Below are 24,332 nucleotides of genomic sequence, written 5' to 3' on the forward strand. Positions count from 1 at the left end.
ACTAATCAGTACTGATCACAATATTACCCGTAAATTTCAGTTTCAATCCAGATTTTTACTAGCAAAAGAATGGCAATCGTAAGTATAATTGAGATATATGAGCAACATTAAACACCTACCGTCCAATGTAAATTTTGAAGCATAGGAGAACTTAAGCAGTACCTCATATACTGGCAGTATTACCTGTAAAATTTTCAGTCAAACTGTTGAATTAGTGAAAAAGACAAACATAAAAGAGCTAGGAATAAAATGCATTAACATCTTCTTGAAATCTATAGTCAAATTAAGATTGGTGAAATATAAGGTGACCGAAGCAGCAACTTATCCACTACATTGCCCAGAGTAACCTTTCCAGGTCTGCAAAAAGGTTATATTGTTAGAGGCTTTGTAGGACCATAACTCCAGGAGCAGTTTAGGAAACTAGAGGCGTGGAGGAAGCAAACAGAAAGAGAGAACTAAAGATAGCAAAGAGATCGTTGGCAACTTTATCAAACGGTTAAGCACCGTATGTCAAATAAAGCACTGAGTGCCTGCTGCAAAGGGTTGATTGTAAAACCAGCCCTCTTCTCCTTAATCAGGCCTTGCCAACAGGTGGTAGCTTAATCAAAAGGAGCAGATGTAAATAAAATATTCATCGAATTAAAAGCCTAGCATTTACAAAGTAATAGTGAGTACAAAAACAATCTGCTCTCGTTAACTACTACAAAGATAGTATATTCTTTTTGGTGTACTTCTTTTGCACTTAATAGTATATTCTTTTTGGTGTACTTCATTTGCAATTAACTAACTCCTTTGATATCCATACAAAGAACCAAAGTACTTGACAGGATTGAGATACAGAACAGGAACCAGAATCCAAGGTAATTTTAATATATAACCCAATGCTTCCGGAATAAGCATCAAAATGAAAAATATTCCTGAATAGATTCATTGATAGCAGCATGAATCTGACTGAGCAACCTCTTTTATGAACTAAGGGTTAAAATGATATCAATTATGGGGCAACATGTATATATTATCATATCCTGTGAGATTGCAAGGCATCTAAAAAGTTGTTCTTATATTATTATTAAACATTGCTGGAGAATCTTTCCAAATGTCTCCACTCAAATCTATTTGACATGGTACAGAAGCCCCAAACTAATTCTTCCTGCAAATACAACAGGCACTTAATTGATTGGTTTTCCATGTTTCTTAACAACCGCATCCCAAAGATTCTGAAAGTACATCATTCATGAATAATCTTTTTCTGACCATTAATCCATCCTGCAATTACAAGTTTTTGATCGATTCCATTGGATGAACATAGATAAGGAACAAAAAAGATGCAAGAGTGATAAGCTAATTTAGTTTGATGAATTTACAAAGCATGTACCTGCCAAATAACAGTTTCTCTATGCAACATGAAGTTCATATTCCAAGAAGTATTGTAACACCATGACATCAAAAGCAAAATCTCCTGCAGTAAACTTGTATAGTTGTACCTGAACAAAGTTAAAGCAAAATTACTCGCAACTATAACATTTTGAGGTTGGTTACCTTTCTGATTATGATATGGATTTGAATTTCCAACAATATCTTACCGATTATGTGTATCTTTGATAAATCCAATGGAATCCTATGGGGAAACATATTGTTTGAAACATACATAAGGAACCAAGTGTAGGCTAAAAAACATACATAAGGGAGAAAATGGAAAGATTAATAATTAACTTGGAAGAAGGGGGTTGTTTGCAATGTTCGCCAAAGTGATGATGAATAGCCTCACTGCTACGATAGAATAATTCTTGCGGAAAACTCTTGCATTGTGGTTATACATAAAATTGTAACTTGATCTCTGATAGCGACACTTTTGTTATCCTAAAGAAGGTTTTACACCCTTAAACAGCACAAGAATCGATTAAAAAATATACAACTATCCATGTGAAAGTCCCTTCTGTGATAATTTCATGACTCTAAAGAACTGTGACATATGTCACGGCAACCTTTTCATGATGCACCTTCAGCATGAAAGATTACATGCATTAAGTCATCATTTCTTAATTATTTGTAGTTTGTAGACCCACCAGAAATTTAATACAATAGTAGGGAATGATATATATGACTTGAAAAGAATATAATGTGTTATAAATTGCTACCGAGGTGACTCAAAATTATCCACATAATGTGAAATCAGATAAAGAAAAAAAATAGAAAGGAAATAAATGATAATACTTACAATTTACAAGTAGACATATTTTCTCCCCGTTATTCCATATGCTCTCATGTGCTTAGGATCCACTCTCTAAGACTTGACTTTTGAGGAACATTGATGACTGGAAGAACTAATGATCCACAACGAGGGCTGTCCTGCTAAAAGGGAACCAAGGCTCAAACTTCTTGGTGGTAACGGATTGGTTATATTCTCCGGCTTAATTTATCTCGTAGTAGATCTCATCTTCTAGAGGTGAGAAATATTCGTAGTGGCCAGAATGCGGCTCCAAATAACCCTACAGCAATCGAAGATTGGTACCGGAAACAAAGTTGTGTTTAGAAATACACGGAGACCTTCAATCGAGACATCAAAGCTCGCCGGCACATTCAATACAGTATCATCGTCAACCAACAGAACCAAATTAAATAAGGTTAGAATAGAATAAAATGCCTCTAAGATTATCGAGTCAACAAATAGTTCTTGAGATCACAACGCATGGCAGCAAATAGGACAAATGAAATTTTCTACCGAACAAAAGAATAAGAACGATGCCGGAGAGGCTTAAGAAAAACTATTAGATCACCTTGGGAAAGATTTTGGAGCGCTTGATGGAGGGGAAAGAAAAGGCCAAGGGGCACATGAGCAAGGGAGAAAGAAAAGGCGCCAGGCAGGAGTTTTGAGTTTTCGGTTCTTTACTCGGTGAGAAGGCCAATAGGAGCAGGTCTTCTTTGTGATCCTTTTGACCAGGTAAACTACTTTTTAAAAAAAAAAAATTTATATATATATATATATATATATATATATATATATATATATATATATATATATATATATATATATAAAATTTAAATTATTAAAAAAAAAACCCCTACTTCCTGAATCGAAAAAACATTTTTTTAATCTAAAAAAAAAAAAAGGTGCGGGCCGAGACCATCCGGAATCGAACCAAAAAAAGATGGTTGATTACCGTAAGCGGCCTACTACTTTTTCTTTTTCTTTTTTTTTTTTTTTTTTTTTTATTTATTCGATTGTGTGCTCGTCTGCCAGTATGCCACCTTTAAGTTCGAGTCTCGATTTTCTTTTTGCTGGTTTTTGGGGGGGGGGGGGGGCGGCGCGCGGAGGGGTGTTGGGGCGGGGCGGGGCGGGACGGTAGTGGGGTTGTGTGAATAACCTCGAAGATTACTTCTGATAGGCTGAACTAACTGCTGTGGTTAAGAGATCTGACGCACTTCAACCAGCCATTAGATGCATCAGATGACGAGGCCAAGGGTTGCCTCTTAGCATTTGTACATAATTTAAGTCCGTTTACCAGTTCGCTGCAATATACCCCTAATTAAAGAATTTACAGAAGCAATTCACAGTGCCATAATGATGGCCAATGACAAACACGATCTCCTGGCAATGTAAAAAACAGGTCCTACATGAAGAAATTTTTATATATTTCATAAAAATTACATAATTGTTTAGATTTCTCATGCTTTGCTTTAGTACTTCGTGCATATTTAATTGGATGGAGTTGAACTCCGAAATGGAATTGAAAATAAGTGAGTATCATTCTATTTATTTGAAAAAAAATTCTATTTAATTATATTTTATGAGAGAATGAAATATTTCAATCATTCAAAATTCAATTTTTATTCTTTCTTTATATTCAAATTCCAGTCCAACAATAGAGAGACATGCACAAAAATTGTCAAAAAAAAAAATATTAGGAAAGAGAGCAATATCTGCATATTTATGTATGTCCTTTTGCAGTTGAATTGGACCTAGTCTAACCAATAATTTCATCCCTCCCTTGAGGGAAAAAAAAAGGAAAATACAAAAAATCCAAATCTAGAAGTTTAGGACCAAAAAATGAGGGAGTGGCTGAAAGCTTGGGATCTACTTTTCTTTGGTACACTAAAAAATAGAGGACTGCCTTTTAGCTTTTCAATAGTGGATGATTGGTGTTAAGTTTTTCTATTATTTTTATATTATATATGGTTGCTGCTCTAAAGTTAGAAGGCTTGAATCTTGATAGAGAATTTTACTGCAAAATTTACATCTTCATTCATCAATTTTATTATTCAATATTTTTTATATATTTTTAAATATAATATTCTGATAAAAATGATTAATATTAAATTAGTACTTTCATAGATATTTCAGCTCTTATTTATTAATATTTTGATCCTATCAACTATAGTAAAGGAGCTGAAGATGAGGTGGGATGAAGAGGCCCGATCTATCAGTTGAACTAAATCAGATAGCTTTAAATACAACACATAAGGAAGAATTATCTAAATTAAAAAATCAGTGCATGATTTCTGCTATTGTCATTGTCTGGATCCAGAGTATTACGGAGCAATCTACAGTTCCCTCATTGATTCACGACATCTGGAAGTCTCTTCTACACTTCTTTGTGACGACTGCTTAATACGTCTACTGAAAGACGAACAACATTGCAGATTAGATTGTATCCTTTGTTGTCAATTATTCTTATGAATGATCCTAGTACCAAGATCAGAAGTGTCTTAGTACTCTGTGTAATATTTTGTATTTTGATCTTTCGGACTATACTCATATGAGAATAGTATGAATGTCTGTTTATAAAAATTTAAAAAAAAAAATGCATGGTGCAAGTGACATCGACGTACCCAACGACCATAGGTACCAAGTTAACTATTTGGTTGGGATCCAAACCCTACTCAAATTTCAAAACTCTGGGCCAAGTACATGTCTCAAGGCTAAAGCTGTATTTTAGAAACCTTTTAAAATGTTGTATGGATATAAATTTTCATGCCCAGAGCTACATAACTCAATTATACTCGATAAAATGCAATTATACTGGATTCAGATCCTTTATACAAAGTTTCATTTCTGTTTGGCTCCAGATGGACTGAAGATACCGTAAACTCAATAATTTATGTTCATTAACACTACATCATAAAAAGATTCATGATAGAGACTAGAATATAATACTCAATATATATATATATATATCTTCGTTAACACCACAGCTCCTGCCGCCACCGCTTGCACGGCTCTCTCTCCACAGATGAAGCATTTAATGTTTGAGAGGAGACTATATTGCTCATGGCTCCAACGAAGAAGAGGACAATTAAATCTTCTAAGGAATAGAAATCGAGTTGCCGAATAAAGTCAATGAATGGGCAAAATATTCCAGCTTTTTCTTCGATCTTTGGAGAGAAGAGGAGGGTAGACGAGTGACCGATCGCACTGGGATGAATTCGGGCCAAATCTCGGGCTGGTTGGTTGCTGGTCGGGTTGGGTGAGGTCCCACCGGACCCATGCAGACGTGGCACCTAATTGTTAAATTTAAATTTATCCTGTCGAACTTTTCTGCATTCCACGTGTCAATTATCTATTTCGTTTTACGGTATCCTCTGCGGTTAGCTACGCAGCTGATCCCTATTTTCTTGATCCCAAAGTTTCTATGTGGCCTCTCTCTCAGGATCCGGAGGCAAACAGATCGTAAAGTAGGATTCCCTCACGGAGGACAGAGCAAGCGACCCAGAGAGCGGAGGAGTGGGAAAAAAATGTCATCCAAATCTATCGAACACGATGTTGCAGCCAATCGTGACATCCTGCGCTTCGGATTGAACGGCATCAAGGGCGACATCGTCGGATATCACCCACTCGAATCCCTTCGCGAATCCGTAAACCTCTCCCTCTCCAATCTTTTCGATCTTTTTTTCAATCTCTATGGCTCGACTTCTCCCTGATGTACTCTCTGCTCCTAGTTTTATCTCTAAATGTTGTAGTTTCTGAATATTTGAAGTTTGAACTCTAAATCGAACCCAAATCTTCGTCCTATTCTTTCTTTTTTTCTAAAAAAAATATATTGTTCAGGCGACTAGATTTTGGGGGGAGAAGAAGCGGACTGGGTTAGCTCTAACCTATGGATCTGCTTTTAATTTGAGAAAGGATCTTGATGCGCAAATCCTGTCGAGGTACGGAAACCCTTATCGTAGTGATTCTTGTTCTTATCTTCCTAAAATTTTTCTATTTGTTGGCGAACCCTAAGCTTTTTTAACTGGTAGTAGCGGCGGTGGTTCACGTTTTTGTGGCTTAATCGAGACATTGGTTTGGGATGTAGTTATTTTGAAAACTAGTATCATGTTGACTGAAACATCCTGGCCAGCGCATGGCTCGAATGTTCGCTGAATAGATTGGAAACTGTTAATTAAGTGTGATAATTAATGATTATAAATAAGTTGCTATTGATGATTGAAACCTGGTCAACAGATGCTTGGGGCTTGGATTTCATAAGATCTATGATCTCTGGTGTCTTGAATGACTTTTTTTCACCTCTTTTCTTTTCTTGAAATTGGCACCTCACTAACAGTCTGTAATAGGGCGGATATTTGTCGGTACAGAATAACGGGAATATATATCTTGTTTGGTTGGGGCGGGTGTGATAGAGAGAATGGAGAGGGATGTGGGCGTTTAAGATATCTGAATATTAAAGAAGGTTTCTCTACCCAGTGATTGTTGGGATTGATGGACTATGAAGGAGTTGACGACTAGTGTGCTAGCTTATACAAGACCCAGTATAATTGTTAAATAAAGGACTGGTGGTGCACTTTTCAGTGCTTGATAGATAATCAAAGCAGAGAGGAATGCTCTGATGTTGTGCTTCACTACTGCATTTTATTGCTTTTAAAATTTAGAGAAATCTAGAGTGTGTGGCTGGATTTTGTGGAGCTAAAATGAGATGCTGTATTTGTAGCACGTAGAAAAATGGTCCACCTCGCAAAGAAAAGGAAATAGGTGGGACATTGGAAACAAAATTGAGAATATTAAAAATATTGTGTTCCTTGTTCATGCGATAAGTGGGAAAACGAACAATACGAAAATATCCTGTGATGAGAAGTGACATGGAAAACAAGAATAAGAGGTTCATGAGTGCTATTTTCTTGCTTGCAGATCTCAATGAATATCATTGTTTTAGAACCCTTACCAAGAGGCATCCTTATATCTTGAAAGTCAGTTGAAAAGACAACTTAGCATTTGAATTATATCTACGAGGTTCCGGGAATTTTGTTGTTCCATTCTTGTCGAAATTTTGATACCCTTGCCTGTAATATTGGTTACAATACAATGGCTTTGAAAATCTGATATATCTCGTGATTTTTTCATCGGGACTTCCTATAGACGTGGAACTGTAAACTTCTCTTGAAGTTGGCTGTCTTTACGCAGAAGAAAAGATGTTCTCTGACAGTTAAAGTATATGTTTTAGTGTCTTAGTCAACAACCACATTTAACCTATATAGGCTTGACATATGCTGTTGGTGTAATTGTTCTTTTTCATCTTGCTGCTAATGACATCTAGAAAAAATTAATCCAGGAACTTCCCTTTGCCATGTCAAGATTACTGAAAGCATTGTTTCAACTTGAGCATAGCATACCATGAGAATTGAGAACTCTGCGTACCGTGCCATGTCAACCTGTGTTGGCTCTCAGTTATGATCTAGTTCAGCAAACCACCAGTAGATCCAGGGGGCGTATGCCATGCCAATTGAACTTGATTAATAATAATGATACCTCTGTCTTTGACTTTTTCCTCCATGTTTTTGGCACTTTAAGTGCTCAGGTTCAAGAGACTAGGCCATGAATGAAGATGAACAATTGATTTTTTGCAGTTACATACAACAATGAAGTAGACCAACATCGTCACCTGTGTATCACTTGCGGAGACTTATTTGGGTAGTTCTTGTGCTTGAGTTTCCTTAGGCTGTTTATATGTTAAGAACTTAACTTTATCTTGATAAGTTTGGGGTTTTAAACTCTCTTGGATCCATGTCTCAATAATCATTGTAGCTATCACAACAATGGGTCATACATGAGTTACATATAGCAATCAAATTCTTGCTTTTCAGCACTCATGAGATATATAGTATTTAGCTTTTATTTGTCCTTATAATTTGGTTATCAAGAAAAGCAAATGAGGTCTTAGCAAGGTCATAGTAAATGTCAAAGTCCTTTTGGCAAAGTCATATCATTTGCTATTGCTTAAAAAGTACTGTGATTGAAAAAGTGAAGTTCTAGTCTTTTTGGAAGGCCATATTAACAATATATTACATAAGTTAGATTAAGGAACTTCCATCAGTAATTAGCACTATGTTTTAGAATAGTACCTCAGCTTTTACAAGGGGGATCGATGGTCCTTTGGTACTGTAATCTGATATTTAGTTATAATAAATAAACTTAACGACAGAATGTGATTATGACAATTGCTAAGCTGGCTGATGATAGGAAGTGCCAAGGATTTTGCACGTGTGGTCCCTGGAAACATTTATTCTTCTGGCTTTGTTAAGACATCATGCAGATGAAGTAGCAAGTATTGACAAGCACTTGTAGTTTAACAGTAGCTCAGTATCTCCCATTCTAGGCAACCTGTGACATATAGCATTCATAAGAGGGATCATCAGTAATCAGAACAAACTTCCTGAGAGTCAAGCTTGCAAGTTGTTTTGACAAGTTTTCAATGGTGCTGTCATGTGTATATGTGATGAAATAACTGATGAAATAATAACATATCATACTCTTCCCCCATGGGAAGGATTCAACATTCATTGCTTAGGAAGTACAAAATCTGCAACTATTGGCTAGAGCTGAAAAATTGTCAGTTATCTACCATCCTGTGATGGGGGTCTTGTCTTAATGATCCGGGTCTTCTTAATTTGCAGGGAAGGAAAAATTAGGCCCAATAAGTACTTAGATTCAGAGAACCGTTTTTGTTCTTTCTTCTATTCCTTAATTCCTTGTTGTCTTTGAATAGAAGTCGCCATAATACTTCTTTATCCTCAGGATTTTGTGCACAGTATTATTCTTGTTTTTCAATTTCACTTTACCCTTTTAATTAACGGGAATTGGTAATAGCTTCTCATACTGTCTTGAAATTTCCAGTGTGCCCTTCAGTTTTGCTGCGATATGTTGGTTTTTTGTTCTGGTTCTTTGATTAGCTTAATCATTGGTTAACCAAAATAACGTACAAAATAGGGAAGAAAAAAGTTAGATCAAAATGTACTATGTTTGCTGATGATTATTCTTGGAATGGTTGGTGGTGTTATTTTCCATGCTTTTTCTTAGTAATTCATGCAGTGAGAGTTCTATAATCTGGATGCCAGCATAGCCTAGTTTCCTATTCTATGAACAATATTGCTGATACATCCAATCCTTTTCTAAGCCTAGCTGCCATTCAGTTTCTTGACAATAATTTGCAAATTTTTCTCTTAAATATTTAATAAAATGGAAAAATCACATATCAATGGTGTGTTTATAAATGTATGAAGATATAGATAATTCTATCTCCTGCAAAGCCCTTTGGAGCATCTCTTAATTTTGTTAGTATCAATATAGCTAAAGATTGAGTTTTGTGCCATGAAATTTTCCTCTAGTCATAAAGTATTCTTATCAAAGTAAGCTAATATATTTTATCAACACCCCGGTAAAGTGCATAGATATTATTCCCTTTTATACCTGCAGATCCCATTTTGGAGTACATGAAAGCCTCATGAAAGCAATTCTTCTCACCAATATATTACTTATAACTTGGTATATCATGAAATTTCTACCATTGAGCTATTGAACTCAAATTCTCGCCCCCCAACCAAACACACACACACACACCCACACCCCAAAAAGAAGAAATCAAATCCAGAACCATAGTATCTCACTTAATGTTCTATAGTATAACCCATGTTATTTGCAGATTCCAGAGGCCTCCTGGGTTGCTGCCATCATCCATGCTTGGATTTGAGGCTCTCACTGGTGCCTTGGATGATTTTGGGTTCGAAGATTACTTGAATGGTATTCAATTGCTTTTACTTCTCTTCCCTCATCTGGATGTTCATTATTTATTGCATGAAAATGGCATGCGTACCAGCATCCCATGTTTCTGAAAACAATCCAATGTTAAGACTACTAGTTCTTGAATATAAGTCCTGCTATTCTTTTCTCATTATTTTGTCATCAAATTCATCTTGAAAATGCAGCCGACTGTTTGGTGTCCCTGATAGTAGTCATCAAGCTACATGGTGCATGAAAAGTATGCATGAGAAGTGCATTCATCATTGCTGCATCTACAATTATGATCATGAGAAAAAAGTTTATGTTGTTTGAGATTATGAATGATGTGATGCAACATTGCTGCTATTGATGGCATATAGACATTTTCATGCATGATAGAGAACTTAGCATGGTTTAAAAAAAAGGTACTTTGTGATAAGTAGGTTATATGCAAGTGTGACTATTCAGATTTGGTGACTGGTATAACCTAAATCCATGATGGTTATTGTCATACTTCATCCTGACTCAACAACTGCATATTCTAGTGCCAACTTCCTGTGAAGCTGAAAGTCGGCATTTGTTTCTTGGTTTATAAGATATTTTCTTCTTTCCATTTTGTGATGATGATCATTTTTTTAATGACTTCCTGACCATCTTGCAGTGCCAGAAGACTCAGAAATCTTCCAACCTCCAGACATGCACCATGGGATGGAAGTCCGCCTTGGCATTTCCAAGGGGCCTGTTTGCCCAAGTCACAAATAAGTGTGCAATTTGCTGTTTTGAAAGAGCTATACCTTACTACTGATTCAGAAATAGAAATTGTTTCTTTCATTATTATGGATCAGTATGTGTTCTTTGGAGTTATACTTTGGCTGCATGTTTAGTTGCACTTATTCATGAAACAGGTGATAACAGTCGAAAATTAAGACATTCTTGTTACGGTGCTAGCATATTTGCTGGTTGCTTGGATTCTCCTTTCTGGGAAAAGCATAGATCGCTGTGGTTGAGACAAGAATCAATGAAATTTCGTTGCAGACTGCACCATGTAATCAAGGGAATATGGGATCAGTAGCTTGGTAAGCGCACAGGTTGAGGTAGCATAAAGGCGAACGACCATGATCTTCCACACCTTCAAACCAGCTGTTTAGGCTGGAAAACTGGGAATATGGTGGATAATTGATTTGCAGATGATTAGTATGGCATGGATTAGAAAAATATTGCCTCCAAAGGAACCTTTTTAAATAGATTCAGCTGTGACTTTTGGGACATGGTTATGTCAAATTGTCCTCTTTAGACACATTATATGGATGTGATCCCATCAACAGATGAGATGTTTGAAAAATTATGGAACCTGAAGGCATGTATTCTCGCTCCTATCTCAGAAAGAGAGGGGCCGGAACCTCTGGGTACCTTTGAAGAATCTAAGGGCGATCACATGTTAGTTTTTAGCATACAATTAAAATATGGTAACTGGAAGTCCCACCATGAAATCATAAATTTCTCACAGCCTATAGCTTTCGTATTCTAATTAATCTTTGAGATTCTTTTTCCCCGAGTCTACCACGGATGCTAGGAGAACGCTTGATCATTTGAGACACCAAACTAAACTAAAATCATGACATTTGAATGGATGACTTTGTGATTCCGCAATATGATGAGAACAGCGAGCCGTGAATTGCGGATGCTACGAGCAAAAGCAGTCTTTTGCGATATTCAGATTTTTGATCCTTACAAAGACATCTATGCTGTTGTTGCCCAAGCACAAAGCATGTGAGGATTTACTTATTTTTTATCTACAAAATCTGAGTTTGCTTGAAAGCTGGAATCTTGCGTAATTAGAATATCTATACAGTCAACCCATTCGAACTACTTTAAAAAAAAAAAAAAAATTATGATTTGTTCCCCTGTAGACAGACATAAGATCAACTTCGCTAACAAAGTTTATTTTCAGGCCTCTCTGGTTCCTCTTCCATATAAGGTAATCTGTGCTCCACATTCCAATAAAGATACATCCACCAGTGCCTCTTTTTCTTAAATAGAAAAAAAAAATTCTGAAATTTTCGTGTATATAAAACTAGGAACTACCAGCTCTTCCTATCACTGCTATCAACTTTAAAAATATTATTCATCACATGACCTTAATAAACCAGATACCGATCCCCCAACGTCCATTTAGTGTTATCGTGAATTATAGACATAACAGGTATGATATGCACATAGCCTTGGCAGCATTCAAGTAGGATTATGCATATGTGATGGGAAAAAAAAAAAAAAAAAAGTCCTCCTTGCCAAAATGTTGCAGTCGCACTCATCCTTTTCTGCGTAGTCTATGAGAGCAATTAGATGAAAGTGGAAACTTGATCTCCTGCTTAGTGCTAGTTCAAGAATTGCAGTGTCATAAATTTACAACAAAATCCTTTACATGTTGGCAACATCAGAGGCAACAGTCAATTGCACCAATAGCAGCGAACAAGCTCATTAAGATGCGGTGGTACATAAGAGAGTACCGACCACATAAGATGCCCATGCTCTATCAAACAGTTGATTGCTGTTGGTGCTTCATTTTTCAAAACCAAGAAAAAGAGCATTATTCTTAACAAAATGTTTCACCTAAATTTATCAGCGCTCCTGCAATCAACTCCTCTTGCTCTGTAATTTTTTTAATTCTTTGTACAGCATGACGAATTCCACCCAAATGAAATGCAGGGTTCTGATGGTCTGCTAATTATACCTCATTTGGTGTATTAATGGGCTTCTGTTGCAATGAGAATACATTGGCTGTTTGTTTAAACTGATCAACATTCATTCTCAAGCTCTTCAACATACCCAGCAGCTTCAGATGACATGTAATCTTCATCCCTAAAGCGGGATAAAAATTGTGCTAGCCTGTATACATCACCAAATGTGGAAATAGGACCAAGTGATAGACGAACCACTTCAAAATTGTAAGTGGATGCATAAGAACTCACACCCTCCACCTGCTTGTCTGATTTCTGGTCCAAAATATTATACACGCTGAGATCCTCAAGGGTGCCAACACCCAAAAAAATGTTAGTCTTCACTGCTAGTTGCTGAACAAGCCTAGCTGGGAAAATATTTCCAGTCGGATCGAGGATATTGAATGCCAAAATTGAGCCTCTATACTTCAGATCCAGAGATCCGTACAACTGGGCAGCATAACAGTCTTCGTTATAGCATGAATCAATATATCAAAAAAGAAACAACGAAGGCAAAAGTTATGAGCATGGAACAACAGCTGAAAATATCACGAAATTTAGATGAATTGCGAGTCTTGCAAACAAGTTGTTGTCCATTTAGTGGATGTTTGCTAATTTAATAAGAAAAGAAAAAAAAAAGAACAGATCTAATAATCCAAGAACTTATTTGAGGATTAACCCTTGAACTTATAATAGTTTTCATTTCAGTTTTCGTTTTCTTTGTGAGATACCCTAGTCTTGTCGTTCTGGTATTGTTACAGAATGACACTAGGAAAATGCAACATATTCATGCGATCAAGACTCAAAGATCCTTTTGGAGATTTTAGTATGTTGGAAATCCAATATTGCAACATTCCTATAGAAGATATCTTATGTTTTAGTCTAGGCAGGTATCCATTTTTATACTCATATATACACACACACACACACACACACACACACATATGTACATATGTATATATATATATATATACACATGTACATATGTATACATATGTATACACATGTACATATGTACATATATATACATATGTATACACATATACAAATGTGTATATATATATACATATGTATATATATACATATGTATACACATATACAAATGTGTGTATATATATATATATATATATATACACACACACACACACACACACACATATGTATACATATGTATATATATATACATATGTACATATGTGTGTGTGTGTGTGTGTGTGTGTGTGTGTGTGTGTGTGTGTATGTATGTATGTATGTATATATGTGTGTGTGTGTGTGTGTGTGTGTGTGTATGCATGTATGTATGTATACACTTATTTATTTATTACGTGAAAGGGCCACAAGCCATTTTGACTACATATACATGGTTATTTTTGTGATATATTGTATGCTATTGCATCTAATCGGGTTTTCCACCCAAGTTTCATGAATCAGATCCTATATCAGCATGTAATGACCATCATACTGCTTGAGAGACTTATTGACTGTGCCAGCTCAGTAGTCGCCAAGTCCACCATAGGGGATGATTCTGTCAGAAGCTATGTGGAATACCAGTCCAACATTTTGGCCAAATCAGATAGCTGCCACCAGCCACCTCCGATATAGCTTAAAGCTAAGGGTCTAAACAATCAATAGAGTATTCTAGGCCTTTTGCTTAATCATTGATTCACTGCTAGAATTTGGTAAACTGACTGAGGGAAATTTCAAAGTGTGAATTGTGTTTGCAAACAAAGTTCTTAGTGGATTTACCTTTTTTAATCATCTTCTCTATTAAACCAGATGAGGACAGTGTCAAATAGCTTTCTGCATAACTCCCAAACAACTCCAGGGCTTTGACAAAATAAAGTAACAGCGGCTTTGTAGCTAGTTGCCTATACTTGAGCCAGGCTTTCCAGAGTTGCCTGGATTTTCATCACATAAGGTTCATTTTCATTTTTTCACCCCCCTCTCCATTCTTTATTAGTTAAATTTTATTTCTTGCTACCCTCTTCTTTTTAAGCTCCGGGCTCCATGCCATTCGGGTTTGACTTTTCTCCCTCAAGGTATATTCATCTCCCTTGCCTTTTAGGGTAGGTTCTTTTCTGAGTGGTGGTATGTTCCTTTTGACTCCTTTAACATGGATTATTCATCCAAGTGTGCTCCTCCTGCTTTCTAGCTATGCGCTCACTGGTTTGATTAAGACCTTGCTTCTTCTCCCTTGTCTCTTTTCTCTTTCCTGAATGAGCATCGTATTCATCTTTCCCCACTTCAATTGTCTTACATGATAGCATAATAGTAACTTAGGTTCTTCTTCATGATGCCATACAAAATTGCCTTAGCACATGGACAAAAATTTCAATTTGTTCATACAAGCAACATAGTCATTTGTCTTGTCATTCTTGCCCATATTACTACATGAGAAATTTGTCTAATTGTCAACCTGAACTACAGTTTTACCTTTGAATGTCATCAAGTAGATTCCCTGGTGCATTCCTATCTGTTGATTTTTCTAGATCTTGATATCTGGATCATCCTCTGAGCACTTTTTTCCACATGGCTTAGAAGATATCTAAATTGAGATGGATGCTGCAACCAACAAGCAAAACTACCTTTCATTTCAGAATTCATGGTATCCTTATGGCACTAGCAGAGGTTTCTCAGTCAGAAGCATCTGACTCATTAGATTTTCTGTGCACTGCTTATGTGTGCTTTTGCTCTGTTATTGTGCTTAATCTATATTTAATCCCACTAAAAATGATCATACTTCCTAGTTGGTACTAGTTCAACGCATGCACAATGAACTACTCTTTTTGGGTATATGAGCTTTGTTCTTTCTCCTTAGTGACACATGCAGGCCAAAGGTTTCTGCTTGGGTGCCCAAGTTTTTGTTCCTTGGATATAGCGTTGAGCACAAAGCACCAGCAAACGTTCCTTGCTCGTTTAACTTCATGTGTTACTTCTGGCTTTTTGTTGCACAACACAACTGACTCCATTTAGGAAATATACCGTAACATGGAATTAGCCCCTGTGAGGGGGTGGCTGGGACATACTTATGATTCCTTGTCTGTAATTTAAGGACTTTTCACAGTTGGATTTCAACCCTCTTGTCACAGTCAAGACCCTCTTCTGAACAGCTGCTATTAACAGGGATAGGTTTCGCATAGAAGATCATAAGGAACCACAACTCATATCAACTACTAGCGTTATGGAAGGTGAAGGTGAAGCTGCACAGCTCTGATAAGATCATCTGCTCATGCTTGCGTCTTAGTGGACAAACATAGTGGTACTTGATCGGAAAGGACTCCTCTAGCTAGGTTTTCTGCTATTTTTGTTTTGTTTTTAAACACAAATGCATAATGTCACAATAGCTTATTCTTTCTTCGGAAGGTAGGTTTACACTTTACAGGTTTGTGTCCTCCCACCTCCCACACTGTTTGATCCTAAGCTTTGCGACTCTGGTTTCATCTACCTTTCCATGAAAGGTTTATATTGTATTTTTCTTTTGGGCTTTAATTTTTCTTTTGGAATAAACTTACCTATCATTAAAAAAATTAAAAAGACTTATATAGCTACAAAGACATCTTCTATGCATTTCCTATGAGCTGTTTAAGTAGTGATAGTGAAACTTACCTATGGGAGAACCAAGGGATGTTCTTGAAAGGCCATCATTATCTCACACCCTAACCTGTGGAAGCTCACATCCTGAGAATTTTCTGAATGTGAATGTAGCGGTCATTGTAAAAATGACCTGGACACTTTTACTTTCCCTCTGAAAGCATCATCTCTTACTGACTAATGGCTGGCTTCTAAATTCTCAGTATTGAATAAATAATAATCTATTTAACAAAAAACCCTACTCTAGATTTACACAGAATTTGGAAAACTAAATCAGAGGAGATCTGAAAAGGTTTCAGTATCAATTGTCAGACAATAATGCCTTATCTTAGAGTTCTACATATTATTAGGGACAAGCATATCTTCATTACAAAGCAAAAGAATTAAGGCCATTTACATTGAATGTAATTCAAATCAATTTTAACAATTCGAAGCAAATCATAAATTCTTGCTTACTGGAGAACGACTTAATGCAATATATATTGATATTGATGCACCATGAGAGAACAAAAGTAAGATCAACCAACCTGCAACAAAGGCTTCTCTTCCAACTTGTGCTTCAATGACTTTAGAGTCCTGACCAGCCAAGTGATCAAGCTTTCTACCCGCTTCTGAATAGCTACAATGCCAATATTCTCTAAATGTTCAAAGCCAAAACTCAAAGCTGCAAACATATGGATATTCAAATTTTCCCCTTCTGTTAGAACATGAACACTTTTTCCATTATCAGGCACTTTGGCTAATTTTACTTGAGCTGATCCCTTCTTGATACATACAGAATGAGAACTCCTTCGGACTAGAAGAAAAGCAACACCAGAAGGATATCCAAGCATGTGGTGCAATGAACCAATGACAAACTCAGGTTGATATAAAGAAAGATCAATTCTAACCATCGGAAGGCAACTGGAAACATCTAAAAGAACTTCCCATCCATTTTGTTGTGCACCCACAATCCAGCTCAGAGGGTGGCACATACCAGATAAGAACGATTGGGCAGGGAGCAACAAGAGCCCACATCCGTGACCACTAGAATTTTGTTTTCTGAGCAACTTGTGCATATCATTTCCATGGACATACAGATCCTTGCTTTTAAGAGGTATTGCTGCTGTTCTCAACTTGGACTGTGATGCTACACGAATAAAATGCTGAACAGACATATGATGGTCATGGCTAGCAAGAACATGAGTACCTTTCTTAAAGTTATGCATCTGGCCAAGCAGGTGATAACAGGATGGAAGCCCAGGAGTAAAAATTGTGGTATATTCATTTTGGGTTGTGTTCAGAAGATTCAAAATGTGTCCACTTGCAATATCAACATAAGTATCATGCAGTACACTTTGTTTTTCAGTGGCATAGTTGGAACCTAGGAACGCATCAGTCTCTTCAAGTAGGAATTGCATGTGCTGCTCCACCTGAGTAATAGGACAATTAATTATCATGCACAAGCAAAAATTTAAAAAAAAAAAAAAATGAAAGATGACAACATCCTCTCCATGCAACCTTGAATTCATTAGATATGACAAACCACAAAGGCACCCAATGATCCAGGAAAGTTTAGCATATATGAATCATTGGCAGATGCTTGGAATTGAAGATCCTTAAAATTTTGCAGTATATCTGCAACTGCTCAGACCCTAAACACCAGGTCAGTAAGAATAAGTACGTAGGCATGGCTGAGAACTTGACTTGTTTACTAGGAAATGTAATTTTCTTTTAAAGACCAAGAAGCCAGTCTTCAGATATGATTTTTTTTTTTTTTTTTCCCTTCCTTTTTCACAGGATCTGACAGAATATGAAGGTGCCCTCTTCAGGAGTAAACGAGCATCGACACAAGAAGCTCTATTGAACTTTCAAAAACAGGCTTAATTACATCTCTCATAAACTAATTATGAGAAATAAGCAATAGCTGCAGAAAGATAACAAAAACCAATACATCAAAACACCATAAAAGAAATGACAAGCACGACCATGTCATGCTTTGGAAGCAAAGCTATAAACATTCTGCCAGTGAAGGACAGATACCTGATACCGCGAGTACAACGGGCAAGATGCATAATCCAGGTAGACAATTCTTTGCAGCTCAAGTTTAGGGTATTGATCCTTACGTATATTGTCCACCGACAGGTGCAAAAAGTAACCTTCATGGTCTTCTAAGAACTGCTCTTCAGCATCCTCATAGGGAAGCAATACAGAAGGGACAGCATCAGTTTCCTCAGATAAGACCGAAGTGGTTTGGCTTTCTTTACCATCATATATGGCATATTTTCGGAAGGAGCCCACGCTTGAGCTCCCGTCAGAAATATGGGTTACTACAGGCGAGGCATCAGAATTTGGCAACACACTTTTCGCATAGGATGCTTCAGAATCTATTTTATCATCTTGTATTGGTTCCGATAAATCATAAGGTATATTCGACTTTGAAGTCAAAACCGCTTCTTTAGAATGAGCTTGTGAACCAAATCTGTCGTATTGCTTTCCCTTCTGCAACAAGTGGATGAAATCTTTCATTATCATCAAAGAAGTTGTCATGATACAATTAAAACTCATACATGGTCCCTTTTCTGATTTAAGAACGAACAGCAATGAAGATTGAAACGCTTTAAACATCTAAATAACTGTATCTCATATACTATATATCAAGTTTGTGCAGTTGTGTGTACATATATACATGCCAAAGACTAAGAATTACATGTGAATATCATACATAATGGATCATATATATCCATTAAACTACATGTAAAGGGGAAAAAAGATTATATAATATCTCTATATGGATCATCTCCTGGGAAAGCACAAGACATAATCTAGTAATACAATATTAATAGACCGCAAGTGCCTTGCTTGCCCAGAGCCCCCAAAAAAAAAAAAAAACTCAACGGTCACCGTATTGAGAAACAATTTTAACCAATTACGGGCTTCCAAATCTCGGAATTAGCTCAAAAAACCCGGAAAAGAGATCACCTTTTCGTCGCTTAAATTGGAGAGGAGCAAATAGATGGATACCTGCTTGGAGGTTCTCCTGCTCTGGAAAGTCGCGAACTTGGAGAGCATGGCCGCTGCCGGTTCGATCCCCAGAGCCGTGGATGCGTGAGAAAGATAGCGCGAGATGGAGGACCGGGTGGTAGCAATGAGAGCAGCTTTTGGCGGTGGGTCCCGCTCCTTCGCCATGGCGTCTGCAACTACGTCAGAGCAGCTGAAAGAGATTTGGAGATGAGATGAGGCTTTGACGACTTCTTCGTTTGCGGGGAACCTTAGACCAGGAGGAATTGCAAAAGAGATCTCTCTTGATGTGTGGTTTAAGAAGCAATATTAAGAAACCGTGGCCATGGCTATGTTGCCGCCGGCTCCACCCAGTAACAATGATTTTTTTAAAAAAATTTAGAGAAAAAGGTGAGAATACCCACGTCATATCTCCCGTTTGTCACGCCAATGCTTCGAATTTTAAACCTGGCCGTCGAGAAGATACTTCTTTGCAACCGGAGGATATGGTCAGCCAGGGCCTTCACATTACGAGGTAGCACCGCCCCCGATTTTGTTCTCCATTCGACACGGTCATGGTCTCCTCCACACGTGCGAATTGAAACGGACCGCGGGCTGGGGCCATGGTCGATGGCTTTTAGGAGTTACAGCAATGCGTCGTCATTTGTGTGCATGTGATTTGAAGTGGAGTACAGTGGTTAGCTTCATAATTCATTCAGCAGTTCTCTTTGATCTGCGGTGATAAACACCATCCTCCGAAACATTTTGACCCTCTATTTGCTGACCAAATTGGCTGTTAGTTTCTCTCATCGAGGGCAATGCATGTTTTATTCTTAATAACACAAAATACATCCACATCCATGAACTAAGTACTTTCCCCTCCCAGGTGCCAGCCTTTTTTATTAGTCCGTGTGAGACTATGATGATCTCTCCCATTCAGTCTCAAATCTCGATCTCATAATATTCTTGCCATGATTAACTCCTACTTCAAAGAGGGGCAATCTACGGCCCAGATCCTCCTTGACCATTTGACGAATAAAATTAAGCAGTAATGCTCTGGTACCATTTGTCAGGGACTCGCAACTCAAAATCTGAAATGTTGGGAGGACTGATTCTGGCTCATATATCTATGTGGTATCTTTTTTCTTAAGCAATGTAGAACTATGACTTTGTACCAAAAAATATAGAACTATGACACATGGTACTCCCAACCTTCTTGCTCCACCTCGTAACTAGTTTGACGTCTGTCGGGACCAACATTTGTCAGCAGCTTTCTCAAAAGCTACCAAGTTGAGCTTGATATGGCCGCTTATGTCAAGCAAAATAATTTGTGTTTTGGTGATTCTGGCACTCAAGAGCGCATCACTTGATCATGGTTTGTAATGTGAACTTTTACATCTTTTTTTCTTTTTTAAAAAAATTCTTCTTAATATGCTACTTAGCTAAAATTCTATATCTTGTATTAGATTTTTTTTTTTAATCGATAACAAAATATTTTTCTTAGCATTAAAATGAGGATTCTAGCGACCCTAAAACTTGCATATGTAAAATATAAGAGCACGATGACGACGTTTTAGTTGGTCAGATCATGGATATCGAAAAAATTTTATGATGCTTAAATCAGTCACCATAAAGTTGGATAATTCTGGTTCGGGGGTCAGTCTAGGCCTTCACTTGGTTACCTGAACTCCACATGCTGGGCTATATCGGCCACGTTGTATGCCAAGCTATCATCATTGCAATTCGAGTTTGAGACACATTAACAAAGCCACCTAGCACCAAAACTTACCATCTAGTGTCTGCTAGTGCGCTATTTTGTCAAGCCAAGTCGGACCTGGCTATTGGGCACGGAACTCATCATTGCCAGCATGAGCGTGGCCTCAACTTAAGTGGATATCAAAACATGAAATCATTAAAGAAAAATTTATGTGTATCAGTTTTTCTTTTGGTTTGCCTTGGGTTAGTCCATATTCCAACATGCTGAGGTAATATAGTGTTAGTTGCTCTTGAAGATATCATCAAATACGTGGTTATGATTTAGAGATACCGTGGAGGATGGCAATTGGCCGATGTAAGCATTATACGGATAAGTGTATTTATCTTGGGGTGGGGTGGAGCGGGTAGAATCTTGCGCTGAGATGGATAGAATTAAATGGAATGGATCGAGCAGACAGAGTCCGGCAAAACTATATATATATATATATATATATATATATATATATATATATATATATATATATATATATATATATATATATATATATATATATATATATATATATATATATATTCATGCAGATCAATTTTTTTGCATTAAGGAGAGTAATTTGTGAAGACTTATGTATATCCAGATCGGATTCAAAGCATGTTCTATCATTACTTGCATCTACTCTGGATTTGCTATGGGTTGGATATCCAACGGGGCTATCTTTATTATTTGTATCGGGATGAAGCTTTTATGCACTACGTGTAGTGCAATAAAAGTGACATAGAGGACACCAACCAATCATCTTGGAGCACGTAGCCACTGTTTTCCAACATATATTTAATAGCACATTTAATACCTATAGTTTTACTTTTTCATTTAAAATTTTGAATGATAAAAATAACCCTCCTATTCTGAAAAAATTATGACATCTTATAGTCATATTATGGCATCATGCAGTCAATTTATGACTTCCTGTACACAAAAAAATATTTTTTTTTTTTCAAAATCATAAAGAGAGATATTTTTGTCATTGAAAATTTATGAAATTTTTAAATGATAAAAATATCTCTTCTTTCCTTATATATCCTATGACCAAATTATGAACAGTAAGTCATAATTTGATAGCAGGATGTCATAATATGATTATAGAATGTCATAATTTTTTTTAAAAGAAGAGAAATATTTTCGTCATTCAAAATTTCAAACGATAAAATAAAATTATAAAATTTAAATGTGTATTAAAAAACGATGGCTACATCACCAAATCAGATGAGATGGTGTATTTTTTCTACACTACATGCACTATATACAAAATTACTCTTTGTATCGATATTTCTTTTGATTTGAAGCTGGCCCAACTCAATATGCTAGACTATCCATTCCTAGTTGCTCGTGAAAATGCCAGCATAAGACGTGGAAGGGAGGAGGAACTGGGAGAGACTTTCATCTGCGTCAGTATTTCTTTTGGTTTGCCTTGGATGGGCCGGCCCAATATACCCAAAGAGTAGTTGCTAGTGAAATGCTATTAAATTTATGGTTTATTATTTCACTTTGTCGTGACTCGTCTTTCTTTAGAGAACCAACAACTTGAGATTTTGGACCGGGGACTGGAGGGCGTGTGATCAATTTTGATGGAAAATTTTAAAAAATATTTCCATTCTCGTCAAAGATTGTTTTTTCTCGCTGGTCCATTTTCAGGCTTCACCGCGCCACTACATCCTCATCCTCGCGACCATTTCTACGTGTGGATCCACTCCAATATGGACAAAACAAAATAAATATATTTTTTAAAAATAATGTATCAATTATAAAAATTATTTTAACACAAAGCCAAGCAAAAAGGGGCAATACCAACATATAATAGCAAAAAAATAACGACTGCCAAGTCCATGCGACATAATTAGTGTGAACTTTGTTAAAATTTAATAAAAAGTCATAATTATTATAATAAATTTATTATCATATATATATATATATATATATATATATATATATATATATATATTTTATGGAAGAGCATGGAGTGTTGCCAATTCAACTCCTCAAATAAATTTGATTGTGCCGCCCAGATAGAAAAACATTGAAAATCTCCATCGATTTAGAGAAGCACCCTACAAAATATCACGATTTCAACCCCCGCGGCTCTACACGAGCTCCAGCGAACCTCAATTCGGCCACTCCAAACTAGCGACCGTGGGAATATCAATAACCACCGTGGCTGGAGTTGGAGAGGGGAGGCGAGGGGGTTGATGGTGCCGGAGCCGGAGAAGGGGAGGGGAGAGGGGTTGACGGTGTCAGAGTTGGAGGAGGGAAGGGGAGGAGGGTTGGTGGCGCTGAAGCTAGGAGAAGGGAGGGGCAATCATCGGTGTTCGCACGGAGCGATGGGGCCTCAGGTTCGTTGGGACCGGAGGAGGGAAACAGGAGGGGACGGCGATGGAGTGGAGCCACGAAGGAGAGGGTAGAGGGTTTGGTAGTGTCGGAGCTAAGAGAGGGGAGGGGAGGAGAGGAGAGGGGGTTTGGTGGTCGCACAGGACTGGGTGTGGCACAGATGGTGGGTGGGATGGGGTCGAGTTAGTAGCGCTAGAGCCGGGAGAAGAGAGAGGTGGTCGCCGATGCTCTTGCGGAGTCAGGAGGTTCAAGTTCATCGGAGTCGAGGGAGAAAATAAAAGGGGACGATGACAGGACGAGATCACAAAGGGGGGAGGGGGGTTGGTGGTATCGAAGTCAAGGGATGTGGTGGAGGCGGCAGCGAGGGGCGGGGGGGGAGACGATGGGAGGAAGGGGAAAAAAGAAAAAAAAATATTTGAAAAAAAGAGAAAAAAATATTAATATTTTATTAGTAATAATAATTTAAAATATTATTTTTTAAGATATTAATTTAAAAAATATTTGAGAAAAGAAGAAAAAAATAAAAAATATATTATTATTTTATTATTAATAATAATTTAAAGTAGAAAAATATTAATTTTAAAATAATAATAAAATATTATTTTTTAAAAAAATATTATTTAAAAAAAATTAATAATAATAATAACATACTGCAATGCAAATTATCCAAAATTTTTGCATGGGATTCACTCACACATCACCAGGACTTTCCTTTTAGTTTCCCGCCATAACCGAATCATGCCGGTCATTATGTGTATTTGAAACTTTCTATCTGTTAATATTTTATACATAACATCTCTCTTTAATAAAATATATTTTTAATATTTAAATAATAAAAAGATATCTTGATAAAACTACAATGTGAATGATAGTCATTCAATTTATCTAACATGTATATGTCAAAAATTTATATCTATATTTATTTAAAAAAATATAAATATAAATATAAATATAAATTAAA

General features: G+C 36.8%; 2 protein-coding genes and 1 long non-coding RNA gene across 4 annotated transcripts; 1 reads left to right on the plus strand and 2 right to left on the minus strand.

Moving 5' to 3' along the window:
- Window positions 1-18: 18 nt before the first annotated feature.
- LOC140855488 (uncharacterized) lies at window positions 19-2,881 on the minus strand. Of its 2 annotated transcripts, XR_012138406.1 has the most exons (4): window positions 2,778-2,881; window positions 2,219-2,489; window positions 1,376-1,484; window positions 19-183 (listed from the first exon to the last, which is right to left on the minus strand). It is a non-coding gene; the product is annotated as an uncharacterized lncRNA (long non-coding RNA). The 2 variants fall into 2 exon arrangements; XR_012138405.1 differs by lacking the exon at window positions 2,778-2,881 and having other exon boundaries at window positions 2,219-2,760.
- Window positions 2,882-5,641: 2,760 nt separating this feature from the next.
- Window positions 5,642-10,927, plus strand: LOC105047538 (cyclin-B1-2). The gene is made up of 4 exons (XM_010926497.4): window positions 5,642-5,853; window positions 6,047-6,147; window positions 9,912-10,009; window positions 10,650-10,927. Exons 1-4 carry the CDS (start codon window positions 5,734-5,736, stop codon window positions 10,748-10,750), a joined length of 420 nt encoding a protein of 139 aa, XP_010924799.1. The 5' UTR covers window positions 5,642-5,733; the 3' UTR covers window positions 10,751-10,927.
- A 1,400-nt stretch (window positions 10,928-12,327) lies between these two features.
- LOC105047545 (uncharacterized) lies at window positions 12,328-19,694 on the minus strand. The gene is made up of 4 exons (XM_019849459.3): window positions 19,300-19,694; window positions 18,319-18,777; window positions 16,824-17,708; window positions 12,328-13,155 (listed from the first exon to the last, which is right to left on the minus strand). The coding sequence occupies exons 1-4, from the start codon at window positions 19,462-19,464 to the stop codon at window positions 12,784-12,786; spliced, it is 1,881 nt and encodes a 626-aa protein (XP_019705018.1). The 5' UTR covers window positions 19,465-19,694; the 3' UTR covers window positions 12,328-12,783.
- Window positions 19,695-24,332: the final 4,638 nt, after the last annotated feature.

Source organism: Elaeis guineensis, chromosome 2 (genome assembly GCF_000442705.2).
Source record: "Elaeis guineensis isolate ETL-2024a chromosome 2, EG11, whole genome shotgun sequence".
NCBI classification, from domain to species: domain Eukaryota; kingdom Viridiplantae; phylum Streptophyta; class Magnoliopsida; order Arecales; family Arecaceae; genus Elaeis; species Elaeis guineensis.